The sequence below is a fragment of the Alosa pseudoharengus genome, unplaced genomic scaffold (assembly GCF_046254945.1).
Source record: "Alosa pseudoharengus isolate Yale_2024_CS ecotype anadromous, Long Island Sound unplaced genomic scaffold, YU_APseudo_1.1 YU_APseudo_1.1_scf_16, whole genome shotgun sequence".
Taxonomy (NCBI): Eukaryota; Metazoa; Chordata; class Actinopteri; order Clupeiformes; family Clupeidae; genus Alosa; species Alosa pseudoharengus.
In genome coordinates, this window is record NW_027468630.1 from 26,005,466 (window position 1) to 26,025,387 (window position 19,922).

The window sequence follows — 19,922 nt, forward strand, 5'->3', positions numbered from 1 at the left end:
AGGCCACTGTGCCTTATGAGTTAGGGCCTGTCTAGCTAGGAAAAGAATAAGATAAGAAGGCCTTATTTCACCAAACTGGAAGGAAACAGAAAAACTTAGGGTTACACTATTTTACATATGTTACCTATGCATTACATAGGTTTGCATATAGTTTTATGCATGATGGGAAGATGGTTTCCACTAGGGATGTCCGATAAAGGCTTTTTTGCCGATATCCGATATGCCGATATTGTCCAACTCTCAATTTTCGATTCCGATATCAGCCGATACCGATGTCGATATGTGGGTTATTTTTCCTCAAAACTAATTTAGGTAACATCACATATCTCCTGTTGTGGAATTAACACAACATGCTTAATGTTATTGTGATGCCCCACTGGATGCATTCTTGAATGCAACAAGGCTTTCCAAATGTTAACATTGTCTGTGCAAAATAAGAAAAATACTTCAACTTAATTTAGGGAAAAAGTGCCATGTTTATTTTTTATTTTTTAATTGTCTCAAACAACAGTTTGGATTACACTCTCCCTGAGATAATCTTGACAATGCCCACAACAAATAGGGCAAATTTGACTTCTTCACTAATGATAAAACATTGTACCTGACCAACTATGTGCAACATAGCAGAATGTAAAGCCAACTAAAATAACAGGCATAGTGTATGACAGGCTACCCTTTTTCTGTGTTAAATGAGCCTGCATTTGTAGGATGCTTCATGAACTGTTTCTTTAACTAAAACTCAATCACCTTAATAGAATGAATGCACAAATATGAGTCAATTACAATGTGGCAAGCAATTATACTGCACAATTTTGAAAACATTTGTTTGAGCTACAAAAAATACTTCAGGCTTGGGGTGAAGTACCATTTTAGGGGCAAGACCACTTGGCCTTCAGTTGGGCATATTTGGTGGGGGGCACAAAGGCCACATGTCAGGGCACCAAGGCCAAAGTTAACTATACAGTAGTAGGCTATAAAAATGATCAAAGTTGTATTCACTGCAGTAGACCTGCATCACTGTATACAAAAACATAAAACATGACATATTACATATAACTGTAAATCATCTGATCATCTAATATTTTCAGATATCTAGGCTATATTTAACATTTATTTTATATTTGGCCTGTTATGAAATCATGTATTGAACAATTTAAGCACAGCTCAGCTTTAAGAAACTCAAATAGCCTAGATGCATGCTTAGCATTTTGTGATCATTAAGGCTACTTTCACAAACTCTTACAGTCAGCTGTCCTCTGATTTACCGATATCTAGGCAACATTTGTAATATTTGTTTTGTATTTGGCCCGTTATGAAATAATGTGGAACAATTTAAACACAGTGTAAAACTTAAAATCCCAAATTTGGAGACATCCATGTATGTTGAAATTTACTGCAAATTCAAAACGGGATTAGTCTGGAACGGCTAACTGTACAGGGGACTGATTTACACCTTTCTGTTCGGTAAGGTCTGCTGTTTAATCTGATATATGGTTTGTCATATGTTAAACGAAGGGTTCTGAAGTATTCCACCGAGATGAATGGGTAGGGAGATGGACGCAAAACCTTCAGTAGAATGTATGATTGAATGATATTATTTACTTTTCTCGCGAACTGTTCACCACAGCAATTAGCGGCTAACATCGTTTAAAAGCTGAGAAAAAGCTCTTTCATGTGATACTTGTGATGTCTGTGTGATGAGTAGGCTACTTCGCGAGTAGTTCAACTGAGAAGAATGGGTTAATTTGGACGCACTTTCTTGCGCTGTCACTTTCTCCACTGCGTAATTTGGCCATAGGCTAAATATATATATCGCTATTAGTAGGACGCAAAGCAGAATATTTAAAAAAGGGGGCACCAAGGCCACCATGGCCTGTAAACCTCTGGTTTTCAAAGGGGCGTCACGGCCAACTCAAGGGCTACGACGGCCATGGCCAATTCCAAACCACAGACATAATGTTGAAACAGAGCGAGCAAGTTTGTTACTGCAGCCATCCACGCTTGTTTGTATTGTAACGTTTTATGCACACAACACCAACGTTGTTCAATGGCAGCTTTATTGGCTCACAAACGAGGGCAGGGACTCCAGACTAAGACACAGAACACAATACACACGGGGCAGGTCAAGCAGACACACACTACACACATACAGGGGAGGTCGCAGCCCCCCACACAAAAAGGATCACACACGAGGGAGAACTAAAATGGAAACATGTCACAATAAAGACGCTAACATTACACTTATAACTTAGGAGAATAACGACATAAACCCCCCAAATGTTCACCCTCGTGTCCCAGCATGCCTTTCGCTGGAGAACGCTAACACAGTCTTTATGCGCCGACGTTACACAGCAACAAGCCATTGCCGTCCTCGGCAATGCCCACGAGGTAGCCACATGCTAACGTCGGGGCGCGTCGCCCGCCACTCAGTTCAGTGCGACAGTTCCGCCAACTCACGTGGGGTGCACGCGCCGCAGGAGCTCACTCAACGGGGCGCCACGCTGCTAGCAATCCAGTTCGGGCGTGCTAGCAGCCACGTGGCCGACCCGCTCGTCACCAGCTCCCTCTCAGCAGCCGCCCTCACGCTGCACTTTCCGCGGCGTGTCACCACGGCACTCCTCCTCTCCAGACGGGGCCCTAGGTGGCCTTACAACCGTCGACACTGTACCAAGCACCGGGGTTCGAGGGGGGCCAGATGAAGCTGCACCAACGCCACTCCGCTCCGTCGAGTCGCCGACCGGGACAGACAGGCACCGACTCCACAGCAACCGGACCGCGCTGAGCTCTCCCGCTGCAGCTACCGTCTTCGGCGTCCCTCCTCGTGTTGCCATCTCGCAGAGCCGTACTGCTCTGTTCCCGGCCCGTTCCACTCCTTCGCGGCCTCGGCGAGGGCACGACCCCCGAGATGGTCGTGCTATCGAACTCCACACAACGAACTTTTTTTTTTTTTTTTTTTTTAAAGGCGCCGGCCAACAGGCCAACTAGAACTAGCGCCTAGCACTGCACGGTGCCCCTCACACGCACCCAAAAGTTAAAACACACACAAAAACAGTCACACTCTAGAGGGCCTTTCCGACGAAGCTGCCCCACCGTCGTGAGTTCGCTGCCCTCAGCGGCTCCGCCAACCTTCCATCGTCTAGGAACCTCTTCCTCGCCGCACTATCTCGGCTCTGCTCACGCGTCGCGGCTCGCAGTGGAGTCAGCGCCCAGGCCAGCGTTGTCTTCTCCGCGACCGCTTCTTCCGGCCAGATCTCCTCCCATGGCAGCAGGCAGGTCCCGGCGACAGCTCCTCTCCTCCGTCGGCTGTAGCGATTGAAGGCCCCGAGCTTTTTAGTAGCCCTTTCAAGGGCTCTCCCTGGATCCTCTTGCGTGGGCCTCCACCCAGTGATGAGGTCTCCCGCTCCCAGCTGCTCCCGCTGAGTGGAGGCCATGTTCGAAAGTCGCTTCTGACACCAATTTAACGATTTGATAGCGAACCACACAGTTGTCCAATCAAAAGGTTTATTCACTGGGAACGAGAGCCGGGACACAGATAGACCAAGACTAAGACACAGAACACAATACACACGGGGCAGGTCAAGCAGACACACACTACACACATACAGGGGAGGTCGCAGCCCCCCACACAAAAAGGATCACACACGAGGGAGAACTAAAATGGAAACATGTCACAATAAAGACGCTAACATTACACTTATAACTTAGGAGAATAACGACATAAACCCCCCAAATGTTCACCCTCGTGTCCCAGCATGCCTTTCGCTGGAGAACGCTAACACAGTCTTTATGCGCCGACGTTACAGTATGCTTCAAGACGCAGCTTGATGAGGTCATCATCTGTGCGCCGGTAAACGCTTCAGGAGCGCATAGGCACTATTTGGGTGTAACGCAAGCATTATTTTATCGGTTTTAAGGCAAAAAAAATCCGATAACGATATTAACAGATATTACATTTTTATGCTAATATCGGGCCGATAATATCGGTGGGCCGATATTATCGGACATCTCTAGTTTCCACCAATGTAAGCGACCCTGCTTGGTACTGATTGGTGAAGGGTGTTGAGGGAGAGGGGGTGTTATCAAGCTGGTGAGGACTGGGCAGGACAGGGATGAGGAGGCCACTGTGCCTTATGAGTTAGGGCCTGTCCAGCTAGGAAGAGAATAAGATAAGAAGGCCTTATTTCACCAAACTGGAAGGAACCAGAAAAACTTAGGGTTACACTATTTAACATATGTTATCTATGCATTACATAGGATGCATGATGTGAAGATGGTTTCCACCAATGTAAGCGACCCTGCTTGGTACTAATTGGTGAAGGGTGTTGATGGAGATGGCGTGAGAGGGTGGCACTTCTCAAGGGCTGAGGAGTATAAAATATAGTGTATAGCCATCCGTAGGGGAGATCTTGTCGGGGGCCCCAGCTGATGACATCTCCTCCCTATTGCTTTGATGGTTGGTCTGGACTTTGGTTGGGCTGTACTATCATTGCAATATGGTGAATAAAGATCAACAGTCTTCGGAAAATCTTCTATCTACATTGTCTCCTTCGGACGCCTTGTTCCAGAGTGCTAAATTACTAAATAGTCATGTGGTAATTGTTAATTGGACAATTGGATTTTGAAAGTGGACATTTTCTAGCCTGGAAAATCCAGACCCTGGTAATCTCAAAAGATTAAGGGTCTGGCCACGAACAATGTAATGGCCCAACTCGAGCGGCGGCACCAAGCATGCATTTGAAAATCTCACTGCAAGCAATTGGATAACACTAGACCAATGTTTACTCTGAATGATTCCGGACTTCGACACAATTGGATAACACTATGACCAATGTTTACTGACCTCCAACGTTGCAGCGTTGTCGTCATCAATTTAGCTCGCCTCTGGCCCACATATATCAGATACGCCGATTTGATTGGCTCCCCGGGATGCAAGGGGTAAAAGTAACGTGCATCATTGCTCATTCCATTGTGCTCTCGCGAGAACTCTGGATTTCCAGGGTAGACATTTTCCACAACAGTATCCTGATTGGAGTGCGCTTGTCTGTTTACTTTTCGACGCAGTACTACTAACCGCTGCTAAAAAACTAGTCCCTTAAAATGTTATGCGATCATTGAAATGCAAGGATAGAATAATGTTAGAAATAAAATGATCAACACAGACATTTAGATTGAGTCTGCTGTTATAATTTATTTGTCTGCCGTTATAATGTATTTGCCTGGGTGTACTGTGGAGTGGGTAAGACTGTTTTTAGTGGCAGGCTGACACATACTGATGACTAGCTTAGCACCTGCGAACTCTGCAACTATAAGGACTGGCTCAAACGTGTTGAAAACGGTCTCCACTGATAAATATCACACATGCTAACTTGGAAATGAGGTCCTATGTCCAAAATCATGAACCACCCCTTTAAAAATGTGTTGTTGCCTATAGCAATGCTATAGTAAATCAGCTTTTGCAAGCCAGTGCTACAAGATGACAGCTCACCTCCACATTGGCAGATAACACAAAGATCTGCGCATATGCCAGGTTCCTCTTCAAGTGCTGTCTCATCATCCATTGCAAATAACAGACATGCCACATTACTAACATCAAAACTGGAAGACAATGCTGTCTTCAGGGTCATAGAAATTACCAGGAGAAAGTGGACAACACCTTGTCCACGAAGGGAAAAATAGCAAGGGCCACAGTTAAGTCATACTAACGTATGGAAAGTCACAACAGCACAGAAAGCTATAATTTACAGCTGGAAGTAGCACTGCTTGTACTGTGGAAAGGACTGCAAGGGCAATATTGAAAGAGATATTGGTCAGGTCATGACTATGCTAGTGGACGTATTTCACTGTTACTGTATGTAACTGCTAAGCACATTTGCCTAGTAATTGCAATCAGATTCTTGATTCTTATATACAAAGAAGGGGTATTAAACTCATTGTGCTGTAAATAGGGACTCCCCATGTCAAAAACAACCAAGTCTATGTTGTGCAACATAAAAAAAAGAAATCACTATATTTACAGTAATTGAATTGAACATGGCATGTTGATTAGCATGTCTCCACCGTCTATAACATTGTATGTCAGGGGATAAAACTGACCTTAACCTTTGACCCCATGGCCCTGAGTCCCTAAGTTCATCTAACTTGTATAGACAATAAATGTACTAGAGTTAATGAAGATCCAACAGTCTGCTTTGGAGATATGAACCAAATACTGCATGTGAGTTATTTGTGTGACCCCTTGTAACCTTGACCTTTGACCTCAAGACCTAAATTGTCTTGCCAGTTCTTTGACAACTTATAGTGGGAAAGTAGACCAAGTTTGATGAATATCTTTCAATTGGCTTAAGAGATATCAGCTAATATCAAGATGTACTAACATAAGTTTTTGGCCCAAAAATCATTGTGCCATGCTCCATTCAAAGCCCTATATATTTTTTTCGGTACAAATCTGCGCTGTAGGCACCACAAATTCTTAATCTACAGAAAATTATGATTCAAATGATACCAAATATGCTTTTGCTGTATTTACTTCCACCTTTGACCCTTTTCTAGGCTAATTCGCTCAGACTAAAAGCCAAATGAATGCCAGCAGTAGGTTACAATGTTCCACTGGCCTTTTGTTATGTGGAACCTGTTGGGTGTTCAGGGCATGGCAAATACAGTAAGTGTGCACGTAATCCTTTCTTGGGTGTAGGTGATTAATTTCCTCGCTAAACATTTCGTACACACACAATATTTTTGTCATGTGAAAAATAAGCTTTCTTGTGCCCACAGGATAGTTTCTGCTATGCACAAAAAGTGATTTATTCCTTGTTACCCCCTTTATATCCCCTTAGTAAGCCCATGACATTCTCTATTCCTGTATTGACAAGAAATAGAACACAAATGCATCGAGCTTATAGGGTAAACCAGTCCAATCTCCTACCCGTACCACATCAACCTCAGATTTCCCCCATGGATCATATTTCCCCAACACTTACAGCAAAACTAGCACTCCTAAATATCAGATCTCTTTCAAACAAATCATTCTTAATTTATGATCTAATTTGCACACACAACCTTGATTTTTTACTTTTAACTGAGACATGGTTAGATCAAGCAAACAGTGCTGCTACTCTCATCGAATCAGCTCCCCCAAATTTCAGTTTTTTGAGTGCTACCAGAGCAAATAAAAGAGGTGGAGGGATAGCCACAATTTTCAAGACGTCTTTTCAGTGCAATCAGTCGTCATTCGGTGACTTTACTTCATTTGAATATCTGTGTGCATGCATTAAGTCTTCTCCTCAGATTTTATTACTGACAATTTACAGGCCTCCAAAACATTCAGCTAAAGTTTTTCTTGAAGAGCTAGGTGAACTACTATCAGTTGTTTGCATAGAGTTTGACTGTCTTATTATATCGGGGGACCTAAACTTGCATGTGGATAATCCTGAAAACAACTATGCCAAGGAATTCATTGCACTAATCGATACTTTCTCCCTAACACAGCATGTACAGGGGCCAACACACTCTCTCGGCCATACCCTCGACCTTGTTATCACAAAGGGTCTCGATGTCTCTACAGCTGTTAAAGACCTGGCCTTATCTGATCATTTTTGCGTGTTCTTTGATGTGTCTATGTCCCCACACACTCAAAACACAGCTATGATGGTAAAAAGGAGAATCATAAATGATCAGACAAGTGCTCTCTTTGAGCAAGCACTTTCACTAAAGTCAAGTAAACTGTCAGACTCTGAAGACTTATTTGATCACTTTAATGCAAAAATGGCAAACATTATGGATGACATTGCTCCATTACAATTCAAGAAAGTTAAGGACAAAAAGAAAGCACCATGGAGGCAAAATCCAGCAGTTAAACTTCTAAAAAGCTATGCGGCTCAGCTGTGGAACCAACTTTCGGATGACATCAAAAAGGCCCCAACTGTAGCCAGTTTTAAATCTAGACTTAAGACCAAACTGTTCTCAGATGCTTTCTGCTAACTGTGCCGAGTTACAAATTCTGAATCTGCCTTGATAATTATTCTACTTTGTCTTTTATTACTTTTTTTTTTTTTTTTTTTTACTACTTTGCCTTTGTTTTTGCTTACTAATTATTCTTTATTTTTAAATGATTTTACCATGTGTCTTATGTTCCCGTTGTCCGGCTCCACCGACAGACTCACTTTAGCATTATCGCCCTTGTCTGTATCCATAACGGTCACCATGCCGACAGGACTGAGCGGGGGCATGTTTTCAAGGACGGAGAAGTTGTATCCGCTCAGCATGAATTTGGGGTCGTTGTCGTTGCGGTCCAGCACTCGGACCACAACGGTGGCTGTCCCCCGTTGACTTGGGACACCTTTGTCTGCAGCGGCCACATGGAACTCGTACTGTTCTTTGTGCTCGCGATCGAGCTGGTTCAGAACCCGGATCTCGCCAGTGTTGGCGTTGATCTCAAATAGCCCCTTAATGGACGACTCCATGATTATGCTGTACGTGAGTTCAGCATTGGTGCCACTGTCTGCATCAGATGCAACTACATCCAGAACTTTATCACCAGGTTGGTTCTCTTCAGCGAATTCCACCTCAAATAAGGAAGGGGAGAAGATGGGAGCATTGTCGTTAGTGTCTGTGACTTGGACTTTCAGTGAGTTTGTGCTTGACAGAGCTGGGTTGCCTGAGTCAACACCCACTATCTCGATCCTGTAGTCCTTGATGCGCTCGTAGTCGAGCAGCGTCGTTGTCCGAAGGAAGTACTTTCTCTTCTTCTCGTTGGCCGACTCACTGGCTCGGGTCAGCTGGAAAGGCACATCTCCGGCCACCACGCAGGTTACAATGGCGTTCTCCCCCTCATCTCGGTCCGACACTTCCACCAGCGCCACAGGGGTACCGACGGGCGTGTCCTCTGAAATGTTGGCCACGCCATCCTCGTGGGTCACCAGTCCGATCCCGCGGATAGTGATGGTGGGCGCGTTGTCGTTCTGATCCTTGATGGTGATGGTCACCTGGACCTTGGAGCTCTTGACCGGAGGGCCTTGGTCTTTCGCCACCACATAGAACTTGAGAGCGCCCACCTCCTCTCGGTCCACTAGGCCCTTGACGTAAATGATGCCCGTCGTCCTGTCGATGTTGAGAAGCCTCTGCACCATAGCTGAGGCCTGGTGCAGGCTGTATGTCACCTCTCCATTTGGACCCGTGTCAGAGTCATTGGCTTTCACCTGCAAGACACACAAGATACATCTTAGTTAATGACATAACACAGACCACACCTAAACACATTTTATTTTTCAGCATAGTCACAAACCCTCCAGAAATGGCTGTAAATATATAATAAGATAACAGCATTCTGGCACAGGGCTGCTGTTACTGCTGCTGTCTGCTATTAAGCTAGGGCCAGTCTAAACACAATAATAGTGATTGTCGCACACTCCATTGACATCCATGCGAGAAATGAGGCTGAACGTTAATCAGTTCCTCACATTATTATAAAACACTTGTTCAAGCAAGGCCATTAGAGGGGGATTGAAACAAGTGACAGCGCGGCGCAGGCAATGGATGGCACTGGCCCACACATAGTAATCCCTTCCCAAAATAAGACTCATCTAGCGGGGAAGCTCATCCCCAGACTGCACTGGGGTAATTAATAAACGACATGAGCCTCCCAGAGAAATGGCTGTCCTTCCCCTCTTTCTTTCTTTTTTTCTTCTTTTTCACCACTTCTACAGAAAGCAAATAATCACTTCATAAACGAAAATATGGTTGGGAGGCTGAGATAATGTTGCTGTTGGTTACATTTTCCCCTGTGGAGACAAACTAAATCCTTTAAATAACCTTCAATGTCCACAACCTTAAAGTCAGTAAAGACCATTACAAGACTTGGCTTCTTACAAGTGCGAGCGACATTCCTCGTTAGTCATGTTGCATTTCCTGTGGCTCTGCACACCACTGCTCACTCCACACAAACTACCACGAGGGAAATACGTAACCCCCTTTGCATTACAGAGCTCGGCTTTAATCTCAGTCAATCATAAGATTATGTACGGGGCTTATGTTATTATTTTTCTATGTGACTCATTCCCATTTCATGCGCAAAACAAACTGGTAAATTCATTTCGCTAAATGTGCGTTTGAAGAGCTTTCCAGTAAAGGGGCCTGAAATACTTGATTGCCACTTCTAGTCCTCTAAACTCGTGAAATGAGGCAATTTTCATAACACTATTCGCTTGCATCTGCTCCCTCTGAAAGCTTATTAGAAAGAGGAGGCAAAGGGATGGGGTGGGGGGAGAAAAATAAATAAATAGAAATGCTTGACACACTCTTTGAAAATAACATGGAGGCATGGATTAATTGTTGACTGGGAGATTAACAGTCTTTAAAACAATTTTATGCCTGGACACTTGTCTCTGTTGGCTCCTGGCGAACATCCAGCTGCATGCAACACCTAATCTTAACCCTGCCCAGTGCTTGTGTGGACACTCAATATGTAATTCAGACATCCTCTCCCACAATGCAATCCGGAATTAGACCGACAAAATGAATCAATAGCTTGTGAAAATGCAGGTTAGCTAGCCTGCTTTGTTAACTTTTACTGCGCCATTATGGATCTGACCCAGGGACAGAACAGGAGGAGGCCGCCTCCTCGTTCTGCAAGGGTGTCTGTGGGCTAGCGAGCAGGCTTTTGAGTGCCTCTCTGCAGCTGCATTCAGACGGCCCCTCTGTCTCTCTCTCTTTCTCTTTCTCGCCCGCTTCCCTTTACCAAACCCCTTTTTTTCTCCGTCGGCCCGCCGAGCCTCTCATTGTGCCGAGAATACCTGAACAGAGAGCGCGCCTGAACAATACGCCGTTTCAGGAGCCCGAGCTGCCATTCCTTTTCACAGAACATGCCTTATTCACTTCTAACTTCTGATAACACAGGATACCAGACTGCGGCTTTCATTAGCTTGTCACGACAGTCTGGATATATAGATGTTTTGACAGACTACTGTTGCAGTTCCTGGTTTAAAGTCATATGGCTGTCTGATTGTCTTTTTCACCATAGCGTGACCAAACCTCAAACAAGTCCTGTTCATCGACTGCAACCATAATCTGTTATCCTGTTTAGCTGGAATAGATATTTGCATGATGATTTCACCTGCATAACTTAGAAGCCAAGCTTGTTGGCAATAATCCAACATTTTATTAGGGATGCACGGTATTGGATTTCTGCCAATATCCCATAGGCCGATATTTTCATACTCATTTTGCCTTATTAGTTGATGTTGATACTGAAAAACATTTTCTTTTTCTTTTCAAAGTCTCTCCTGTACTAGAATGAACCTATCACTCTTATTGAAATGGTCTAGCTGTTGCATACAGACATACAATTTTAACTATCATTAATTCCACACTAAATTTATACTTTAAGAAATGTAGACACTCACTCATGAAATCATTGCAACATGGTGTAGATATAAAATATGCAATTAGATATGTGAAATTTAAAATGGATGAGAACTTAAGCATGATAGATTTGATTGTGTATAAATAAACTGGTTGTTATAAAGTAAAGTAAAAGTTAAGTGACTGTTTTCTCCTTATGTGCAGAAGTATGTAGCAGATGCTTCTATCCAAAGACTTGCAAAAGTTGTTTTTTTAGCTTCACCATGGCCGCCATTACTGATACTCTGGCCTACTTCAGAGACCATTAGTTCACCTTTAATCTCTCCTATGCTTACCTGCAGGACAGAGTGACCTGTGGGGCTGTTCTCCAGCAGCTCGGCCTCGTAGTGCGACCTCTCGAAGCGGGGTGGGTTGTCGGTGCCACTGTCTGCATCAGATGCAACTACATCCAGAACTTTATCACCAGGTTGGTTCTCTTCAGCGAATTCCACCTCAAATAAGGAAGGGGAGAAGATGGGAGCATTGTCGTTAGTGTCTGTGACTTGGACTTTCAGTGAGTTTGTGCTTGACAGAGCTGGGTTGCCTGAGTCAACACCCACTATCTCGATCCTGTAGTCCTTGATGCGCTCGTAGTCGAGCAGCGTCGTTGTCCGAAGGAAGTACTTTCTCTTCTTCTCGTTGGCCGACTCACTGGCTCGGGTCAGCTGGAAAGGCACATCTCCGGCCACCACGCAGGTTACAATGGCGTTCTCCCCCTCATCTCGGTCCGACACTTCCACCAGCGCCACAGGGGTACCGACGGGCGTGTCCTCTGAAATGTTGGCCACGCCATCCTCGTGGGTCACCAGTCCGATCCCGCGGATAGTGATGGTGGGCGCGTTGTCGTTCTGATCCTTGATGGTGATGGTCACCTGGACCTTGGAGCTCTTGACCGGAGGGCCTTGGTCTTTCGCCACCACATAGAACTTGAGAGCGCCCACCTCCTCTCGGTCCACTAGGCCCTTGACGTAAATGATGCCCGTCGTCCTGTCGATGTTGAGAAGCCTCTGCACCATAGCTGAGGCCTGGTGCAGGCTGTATGTCACCTCTCCATTTGGACCCGTGTCAGAGTCATTGGCTTTCACCTGCAAGACACACAAGATACATCTTAGTTAATGACATAACACAGACCACACCTAAACACATTTTATTTTTCAGCATAGTCACAAACCCTCCAGAAATGGCTGTAAATATATAATAAGATAACAGCATTCTGGCACAGGGCTGCTGTTACTGCTGCTGTCTGCTATTAAGCTAGGGCCAGTCTAAACACAATAATAGTGATTGTCGCACACTCCATTGACATCCATGCGAGAAATGAGGCTGAACGTTAATCAGTTCCTCACATTATTATAAAACACTTGTTCAAGCAAGGCCATTAGAGGGGGATTGAAACAAGTGACAGCGCGGCGCAGGCAATGGATGGCACTGGCCCACACATAGTAATCCCTTCCCAAAATAAGACTCATCTAGCGGGGAAGCTCATCCCCAGACTGCACTGGGGTAATTAATAAACGACATGAGCCTCCCAGAGAAATGGCTGTCCTTCCCCTCTTTCTTTCTTTTTTTCTTCTTTTTCACCACTTCTACAGAAAGCAAATAATCACTTCATAAACGAAAATATGGTTGGGAGGCTGAGATAATGTTGCTGTTGGTTACATTTTCCCCTGTGGAGACAAACTAAATCCTTTAAATAACCTTCAATGTCCACAACCTTAAAGTCAGTAAAGACCATTACAAGACTTGGCTTCTTACAAGTGCGAGCGACATTCCTCGTTAGTCATGTTGCATTTCCTGTGGCTCTGCACACCACTGCTCACTCCACACAAACTACCACGAGGGAAATACGTAACCCCCTTTGCATTACAGAGCTCGGCTTTAATCTCAGTCAATCATAAGATTATGTACGGGGCTTATGTTATTATTTTTCTATGTGACTCATTCCCATTTCATGCGCAAAACAAACTGGTAAATTCATTTCGCTAAATGTGCGTTTGAAGAGCTTTCCAGTAAAGGGGCCTGAAATACTTGATTGCCACTTCTAGTCCTCTAAACTCGTGAAATGAGGCAATTTTCATAACACTATTCGCTTGCATCTGCTCCCTCTGAAAGCTTATTAGAAAGAGGAGGCAAAGGGATGGGGTGGGGGGAGAAAAATAAATAAATAGAAATGCTTGACACACTCTTTGAAAATAACATGGAGGCATGGATTAATTGTTGACTGGGAGATTAACAGTCTTTAAAACAATTTTATGCCTGGACACTTGTCTCTGTTGGCTCCTGGCGAACATCCAGCTGCATGCAACACCTAATCTTAACCCTGCCCAGTGCTTGTGTGGACACTCAATATGTAATTCAGACATCCTCTCCCACAATGCAATCCGGAATTAGACCGACAAAATGAATCAATAGCTTGTGAAAATGCAGGTTAGCTAGCCTGCTTTGTTAACTTTTACTGCGCCATTATGGATCTGACCCAGGGACAGAACAGGAGGAGGCCGCCTCCTCGTTCTGCAAGGGTGTCTGTGGGCTAGCGAGCAGGCTTTTGAGTGCCTCTCTGCAGCTGCATTCAGACGGCCCCTCTGTCTCTCTCTCTTTCTCTTTCTCGCCCGCTTCCCTTTACCAAACCCCTTTTTTTCTCCGTCGGCCCGCCGAGCCTCTCATTGTGCCGAGAATACCTGAACAGAGAGCGCGCCTGAACAATACGCCGTTTCAGGAGCCCGAGCTGCCATTCCTTTTCACAGAACATGCCTTATTCACTTCTAACTTCTGATAACACAGGATACCAGACTGCGGCTTTCATTAGCTTGTCACGACAGTCTGGATATATAGATGTTTTGACAGACTACTGTTGCAGTTCCTGGTTTAAAGTCATATGGCTGTCTGATTGTCTTTTTCACCATAGCGTGACCAAACCTCAAACAAGTCCTGTTCATCGACTGCAACCATAATCTGTTATCCTGTTTAGCTGGAATAGATATTTGCATGATGATTTCACCTGCATAACTTAGAAGCCAAGCTTGTTGGCAATAATCCAACATTTTATTAGGGATGCACGGTATTGGATTTCTGCCAATATCCCATAGGCTGATATTTTCATACTCATTTTTCCTTATTAGTTGATGTTGATACTGAAAAACATTTTATTTTTCTTTTCAAAGTCTCTCCTGTACTAGAATGAACCTATCACTCTTATTGAAATGGTCTAGCTGTTGCATACAGACATACAATTTTAACTATCATTAATTCCACACTAAATTTATACTTTAAGAAATGTAGACACTCACTCATGAAAAATAATGAAATCATTGCAACATGTTGTAGATATAAAATATGCAATTAGATATGTGAAATTTAAAATGGATGAGAACTTATGCATGATAGATTTGATTGTGTATAAATAAACTGGCTGTTATAAAGTAAAGTAAAAGTTAAGTGACTGTTTTCTCCTTATGTGCAGAAGTATGTAGCAGATGCTTCTATCCAAAGACTTGCAAAAGTTGTTTTTTTAGCTTCACCATGGCCGCCATTACTGATACTCTGGCCTACTTCAGAGACCATTAGTTCACCTTTAATCTCTCCTATGCTTACCTGCAGGACAGAGTGACCTGTGGGGCTGTTCTCCAGCAGCTCGGCCTCGTAGTGCGACCTCTCGAAGCGGGGTGGGTTGTCGTTGACGTCGGTGACGGTGACGCGCAGCAGGGCGCTGCTGTAGCGGGCCGGCTGCCCTCCGTCCGACACCTTGATGCTGAGGTCGTAGGAATCGCGCGCCTCGCGGTCCAGGTTGCCCAGTACGATGAGCTGCGGCAGCTTCTCGTCCGTATCCTGCGCCACTTGCAGGCTGAAGAGGCTGGCGGCGTCTGGTGGCGCGGTCAGCGAGTAGTCAGCAATGCTGTTGGAGCCCGAGTCCTTGTCGGTGGCGGTGGGGATGGGGAAGAGCGTGCCCACGTGTGTGTTCTCTGGGATGGACAGGGAGAGGATTGGCGAGGAGAACTGCGGTGTGTTGTCGTTCAGGTCCATAATCTCGATGCGGCCCTCAATCAGGCGTGGGCTCTGGCCTTTGATGAGGTCGGTGATGGATACCTCGAACTCCAGGTAGCAGGGGTCACCTTCAAACAGATAGCGGCAGTCCTTCAGGGTCTCCCTGTCGATAGGGACCTCGGTGGTGTAGATGTCCCCGGTCTTGCCGTCCACGCGCAGGTAAGGGGCGCCGACCTCCAGCTTGTAGAGGTGACCCGTGTCCGGCAGGCCCTGGTCCGACGCCAGGCTGCCTACCAGCGTGTTGGGCGGCATCTCCTCGTTCAACTGGTACTGGATGCCCGTGACAGCAGAACAGAGCGAGACCAGAAGCAGCAGCGTGATCCACGCCAACGTGGCGCCCCGTCGCTGCGACATGACACCGCCGCGCTCAGACATCATCAGTCTGCTGCTGGAGACAAACACACAAGACAAACAAACAAACAAACAAGATGAGACATGTGTTCTCTTGGCAGCCGACACGACTCGCTAACGTCCCCTGGCCGTGCCGGGAACCCTTTTAACGCGGGGCTGAAGGGGAATTTTGCGAGGGTGGTGATACTTGAGGATTTATGACTGATCTTTTCTCTTTTACTGTAAACTTCTCTCCCGTGAGGCTCTAAATGTGTCAGAAACAATTGCTAATGCTCAGCCCTACATTTCACTCAGTTCACACTAAGCTCTGTCTTTAAAACTCAACTGCCAGGTTACACTATAGTGAACTAAAAGCACCATTCGGATCATCAACTGTCAATAGAAGACCAATCTAAGGCCATCATGAAAGGCAAGACAACATCAAAACAGATACAGCCAACAGTTCACTGGCTCAGATCCTATCTGGCAACCTGCCTTCGTTTGGTGTACAATTACAATACCAAATGCAAGATCCTGATCTTAACTTCATGGTGGTGAAAGCTACAGTATATTTTGTTATTGCTTATCGTAATGTGGGCATGCTTGCCTGAAGGCTTCTTTAGAATTACAGAGGTATTCCATCTAAAGATTTCCCAGCAGGCTTCGGCCTTTAACCAGAGGCTCTGAGAGGCTTGAAATCAGAGATTGGGATCTTCATGATGTCAGTAAAAATTATAAAGGCTTCTGTAGAATTACTGAGACATTCCATATTAATGTTTTCCAGTAAGGCACAGCCTTTAACTGGAGGCTTAAAATCAGAGATTGAGATCTCCATGATGTCTGTAGAAATTATAATTATAACTAATAGACAGCGGGGAGGGGAGATTTGTTGTCAAGTGTCTAGCTAGCGCTAACGTGATTAACAGATTTTACATGTTGTAAGTTACATGTTGAAAAAAATATTGCTATCACGGTAGATGAAATGTTGAGCGTGACCGCGTGACCACAGCTTTCATTTGCACAGTACACATAAGGTAACCCACTCCTGCGTTTGATGCCTAATCTCCTCAAGTTTATTAATTACAACTTTTATTTTTTTAGTGCCCGCTTTGATCCATATTTCCCTATTAATACCACCTGCTTTCACCCACAACTGTAAATTCCATTGGAGACCACTGTTTGCCATCAGCCAGTGACAACTGCCATACAAGTACACACACACACACACACACACAGACAGACAGACAGACACACACACACACACACACACACAGGCAGATGGGTCACATGGGTTAATCTACTGGTCTCCTCTGTCACGTCTCTAATTTGTGAAAGCTCAGTGGTCCTCCCTCACTCCGTCTTTCTTCCTGTCTTATCTCTACCTCTCAGAGAGCACAGATGACCACCCACACTTCCTCTTCAGCAGCAGCATCCTCTCCACTCTAATAACACCCCACATACCCCCCCCCCCCCTCCTCACTAGGACCGCCTCCCCACATCCCAGCAGAATAACATCATCAGCATGCAGAGAGAGAGAGAGAGAGAGAGAAAGAGAGAGAGAAATGTTTGACGTTTAAAACCCGTACATTGTACAATCACTCCTGCAGGACTCCTAGAGAGGCTCCAACCCAGTGCTAGTGCCTTAACTACACCCACAGTAGTAATAGTGACAGAGCAGCAAGTACATAAGCACATCTCACCAGGTAAACAAAACACGGGAGAGAGAGAGGTAGAGACAGGCGGTAATAGAGAGAGAGAGAGAGAGAGAGAGTGTGTGTGTGTGAAAGAGAGGGGGGTGAGGGGGAGAGAAAGAAAGGTGGTGGTGGTACGTAAAACAGGATGATAAATAAGAACAGGATGAGACCGGCTTCTGCTTCCTCCTCCACACACACACACACACACACACACACACACACACACACACACCAACACACGAACACACACACACACGCACACACACACACACACACACACACACCAACACACGAACACACACACACACGCACACACACGCACACACACATTGTATCCCTAAAATGGAAGGCTATGAAAAAACTCCTCTATTCTTATTCTGTGGTAGGATACACCAGCTCATCACTATTCAAACAGGCTCTTATTCATCGCAACATCACCCGCACAGATGCACGCACGGGTGGGATGGAGTTTGTGTGTGTGAGTGTGTGTGTGTATATGTGTGTGCTGTGGACGGGGGGTTGTTATCTTGACTGCCACTGCGCAGACTAAACTGCAACATTTCCCATCTCAGCAAGTGTGTCCACTTTGATTAAAAATAATAATAAAAAAAAAATAATAAAAATAATCTCCAAGCCCAATTTTATCCAATAAGGTTGTGGTTGCTACTTTGATGTATTCCACAGCTCTGATTGAGTGGGAGCTACTCTGTTCTGTAAGACGCTGGTCGCCTAACGCGCCTCTCTTTAATGATGCCGCATCCAGCGGAGAAGGTTCCAGATCCTTGACCCCACACTGAACCCACACTACTGCAGCTAACAGAGCAGCGCACCCGGCCCGCAACAGAGCCAGAACCGGCCCAGATGCATCCTAGAGTCAGCCGTGCTCTACATGCTGGGACACTGAAGTGCATGTCATGAGTGAAGACTAACCAAACAAACAAACAAGAAGCACACACACACACACGCACACACACACACACACACAGACACCAGACACCCACACACACACACGCAGTAGTGGCAATTACTGTCTTGTCTGGACAGGTCTGGCAGTGAAAAGAGCCGTCATGTAGAGTGCTGTCAACGCATGTGGATGCGACAACAGATAAAGCAAACTGGAAATCACTCCACACCCGCACGGAGAGGATCCAGAGCGGGACAAATCACGTCACACATGGAGACGGCACACACTATAGAGAACCCAAAAAAACAACAAGAAACATACTGCTAATAACGCAAGAGGTCACACCTCTGGCTTACTGTGAGACGTAGGTATTCGTAGGCTTAGTATGACAAAATAAAGACAAATTTAGGTACACGTCATACGTGCCATAGGTGTTCACACACACACACACACACACACAAACACACACTCACACACACACACACACACACACACACAGTACGGCACTAGCTCATAAAATGTGAGCAAACATGGCAAACAATGGAACGCCCACGTGGAAGAGTGTGTGGAGCAGAACGGAGCGCTAATGAGAGAAAGATGGATGGAGGTGGAGATGTGATCTCCCAACACCAACGCCAGCCTGACGACGTCAGGGAGGAAAAGAGAGAGAGAGAGGGAGAGAGAGGGAGAGAGAGAGAGAGAGAGAGGGGTGAGAATTCTCACTTCTCATTACTCCTGTGCTCTAATTCGGGATCTGTCGAGACAGCCGCCAATGACACACTTCTGTAAGAGCGGGCGAATTAAAAGCGCAAAAAATACGGAGGAAGAAAAAAACCAGGAAGAAAAAACATGGGGTTTGGGGGAGACGTGCGAATGCCTCGGCACTCAAATAAGCGGGTGGTAAAAAGCAGGTCACCATCAGACGTCTCACAGAGTGACCTGGCAGGGCAACGCGCTTCTCTATTTTCATTTAACAGGCCAGAGCTACCGGACAGAATATTAAAACCCAGCCAGGCACCATAATAAATAAACAATAGCAAAGACGAGCAAATATAAATATGGAGGGAGAAAGAAAGAGAGCGACTCTCGTATATGCCATCGCACAACACACTGTAGGATATTCTATTCTGTTTTTTTTTATAGGTGGCACTACCTCTGTAATTACAAATGCTTTGACAAAAAGTCATACCAATACAGCTCTTTATGTTGAATGGAATTGAGAGAGACAGAGAGAGAGAGAGAGAGAGAGAAAGAGAGAGAGAGAGATGTTTGTTTCCAGAGAGGTGAAAAGCCTTTGGGTTAACCAAACATACAGTGTGCGGGGTTAAAAGATTGACCCGTGTGGCTTAGGGCCTAGTAGTTGGACTTCGGCACTGTATGTCAAGGATGGGAGAGACCTCTCCACTGACGACCTTTCTGTCCCAGAGGTCTCTGCTCTCTCTCTTTGGAGGCCTCACACTGGGCTGGGAAAAGCAGCCTTGTCCACTCCGGAGGGGGCCTGTAGCACTCAGCACATCCTTTCCCACACTCCGCTAGCGAGGAAATGTTCTCAGCAAGCT

General features: G+C 45.4%; 1 protein-coding gene across 1 annotated transcript; it reads right to left on the reverse strand.

Moving 5' to 3' along the window:
• Window positions 1-6,850: 6,850 nt before the first annotated feature.
• LOC143125277 (protocadherin-1-like) lies at window positions 6,851-15,807 on the reverse strand. The gene is made up of 4 exons (XM_076286613.1): window positions 14,986-15,807; window positions 11,691-12,479; window positions 8,115-9,194; window positions 6,851-6,856 (listed from the first exon to the last, which is right to left on the reverse strand). Exons 1-4 carry the CDS (start codon window positions 15,787-15,789, stop codon window positions 6,851-6,853), a joined length of 2,679 nt encoding a protein of 892 aa, XP_076142728.1. The 5' UTR covers window positions 15,790-15,807.
• Between the last annotated feature and the right edge of the window lie 4,115 nt (window positions 15,808-19,922).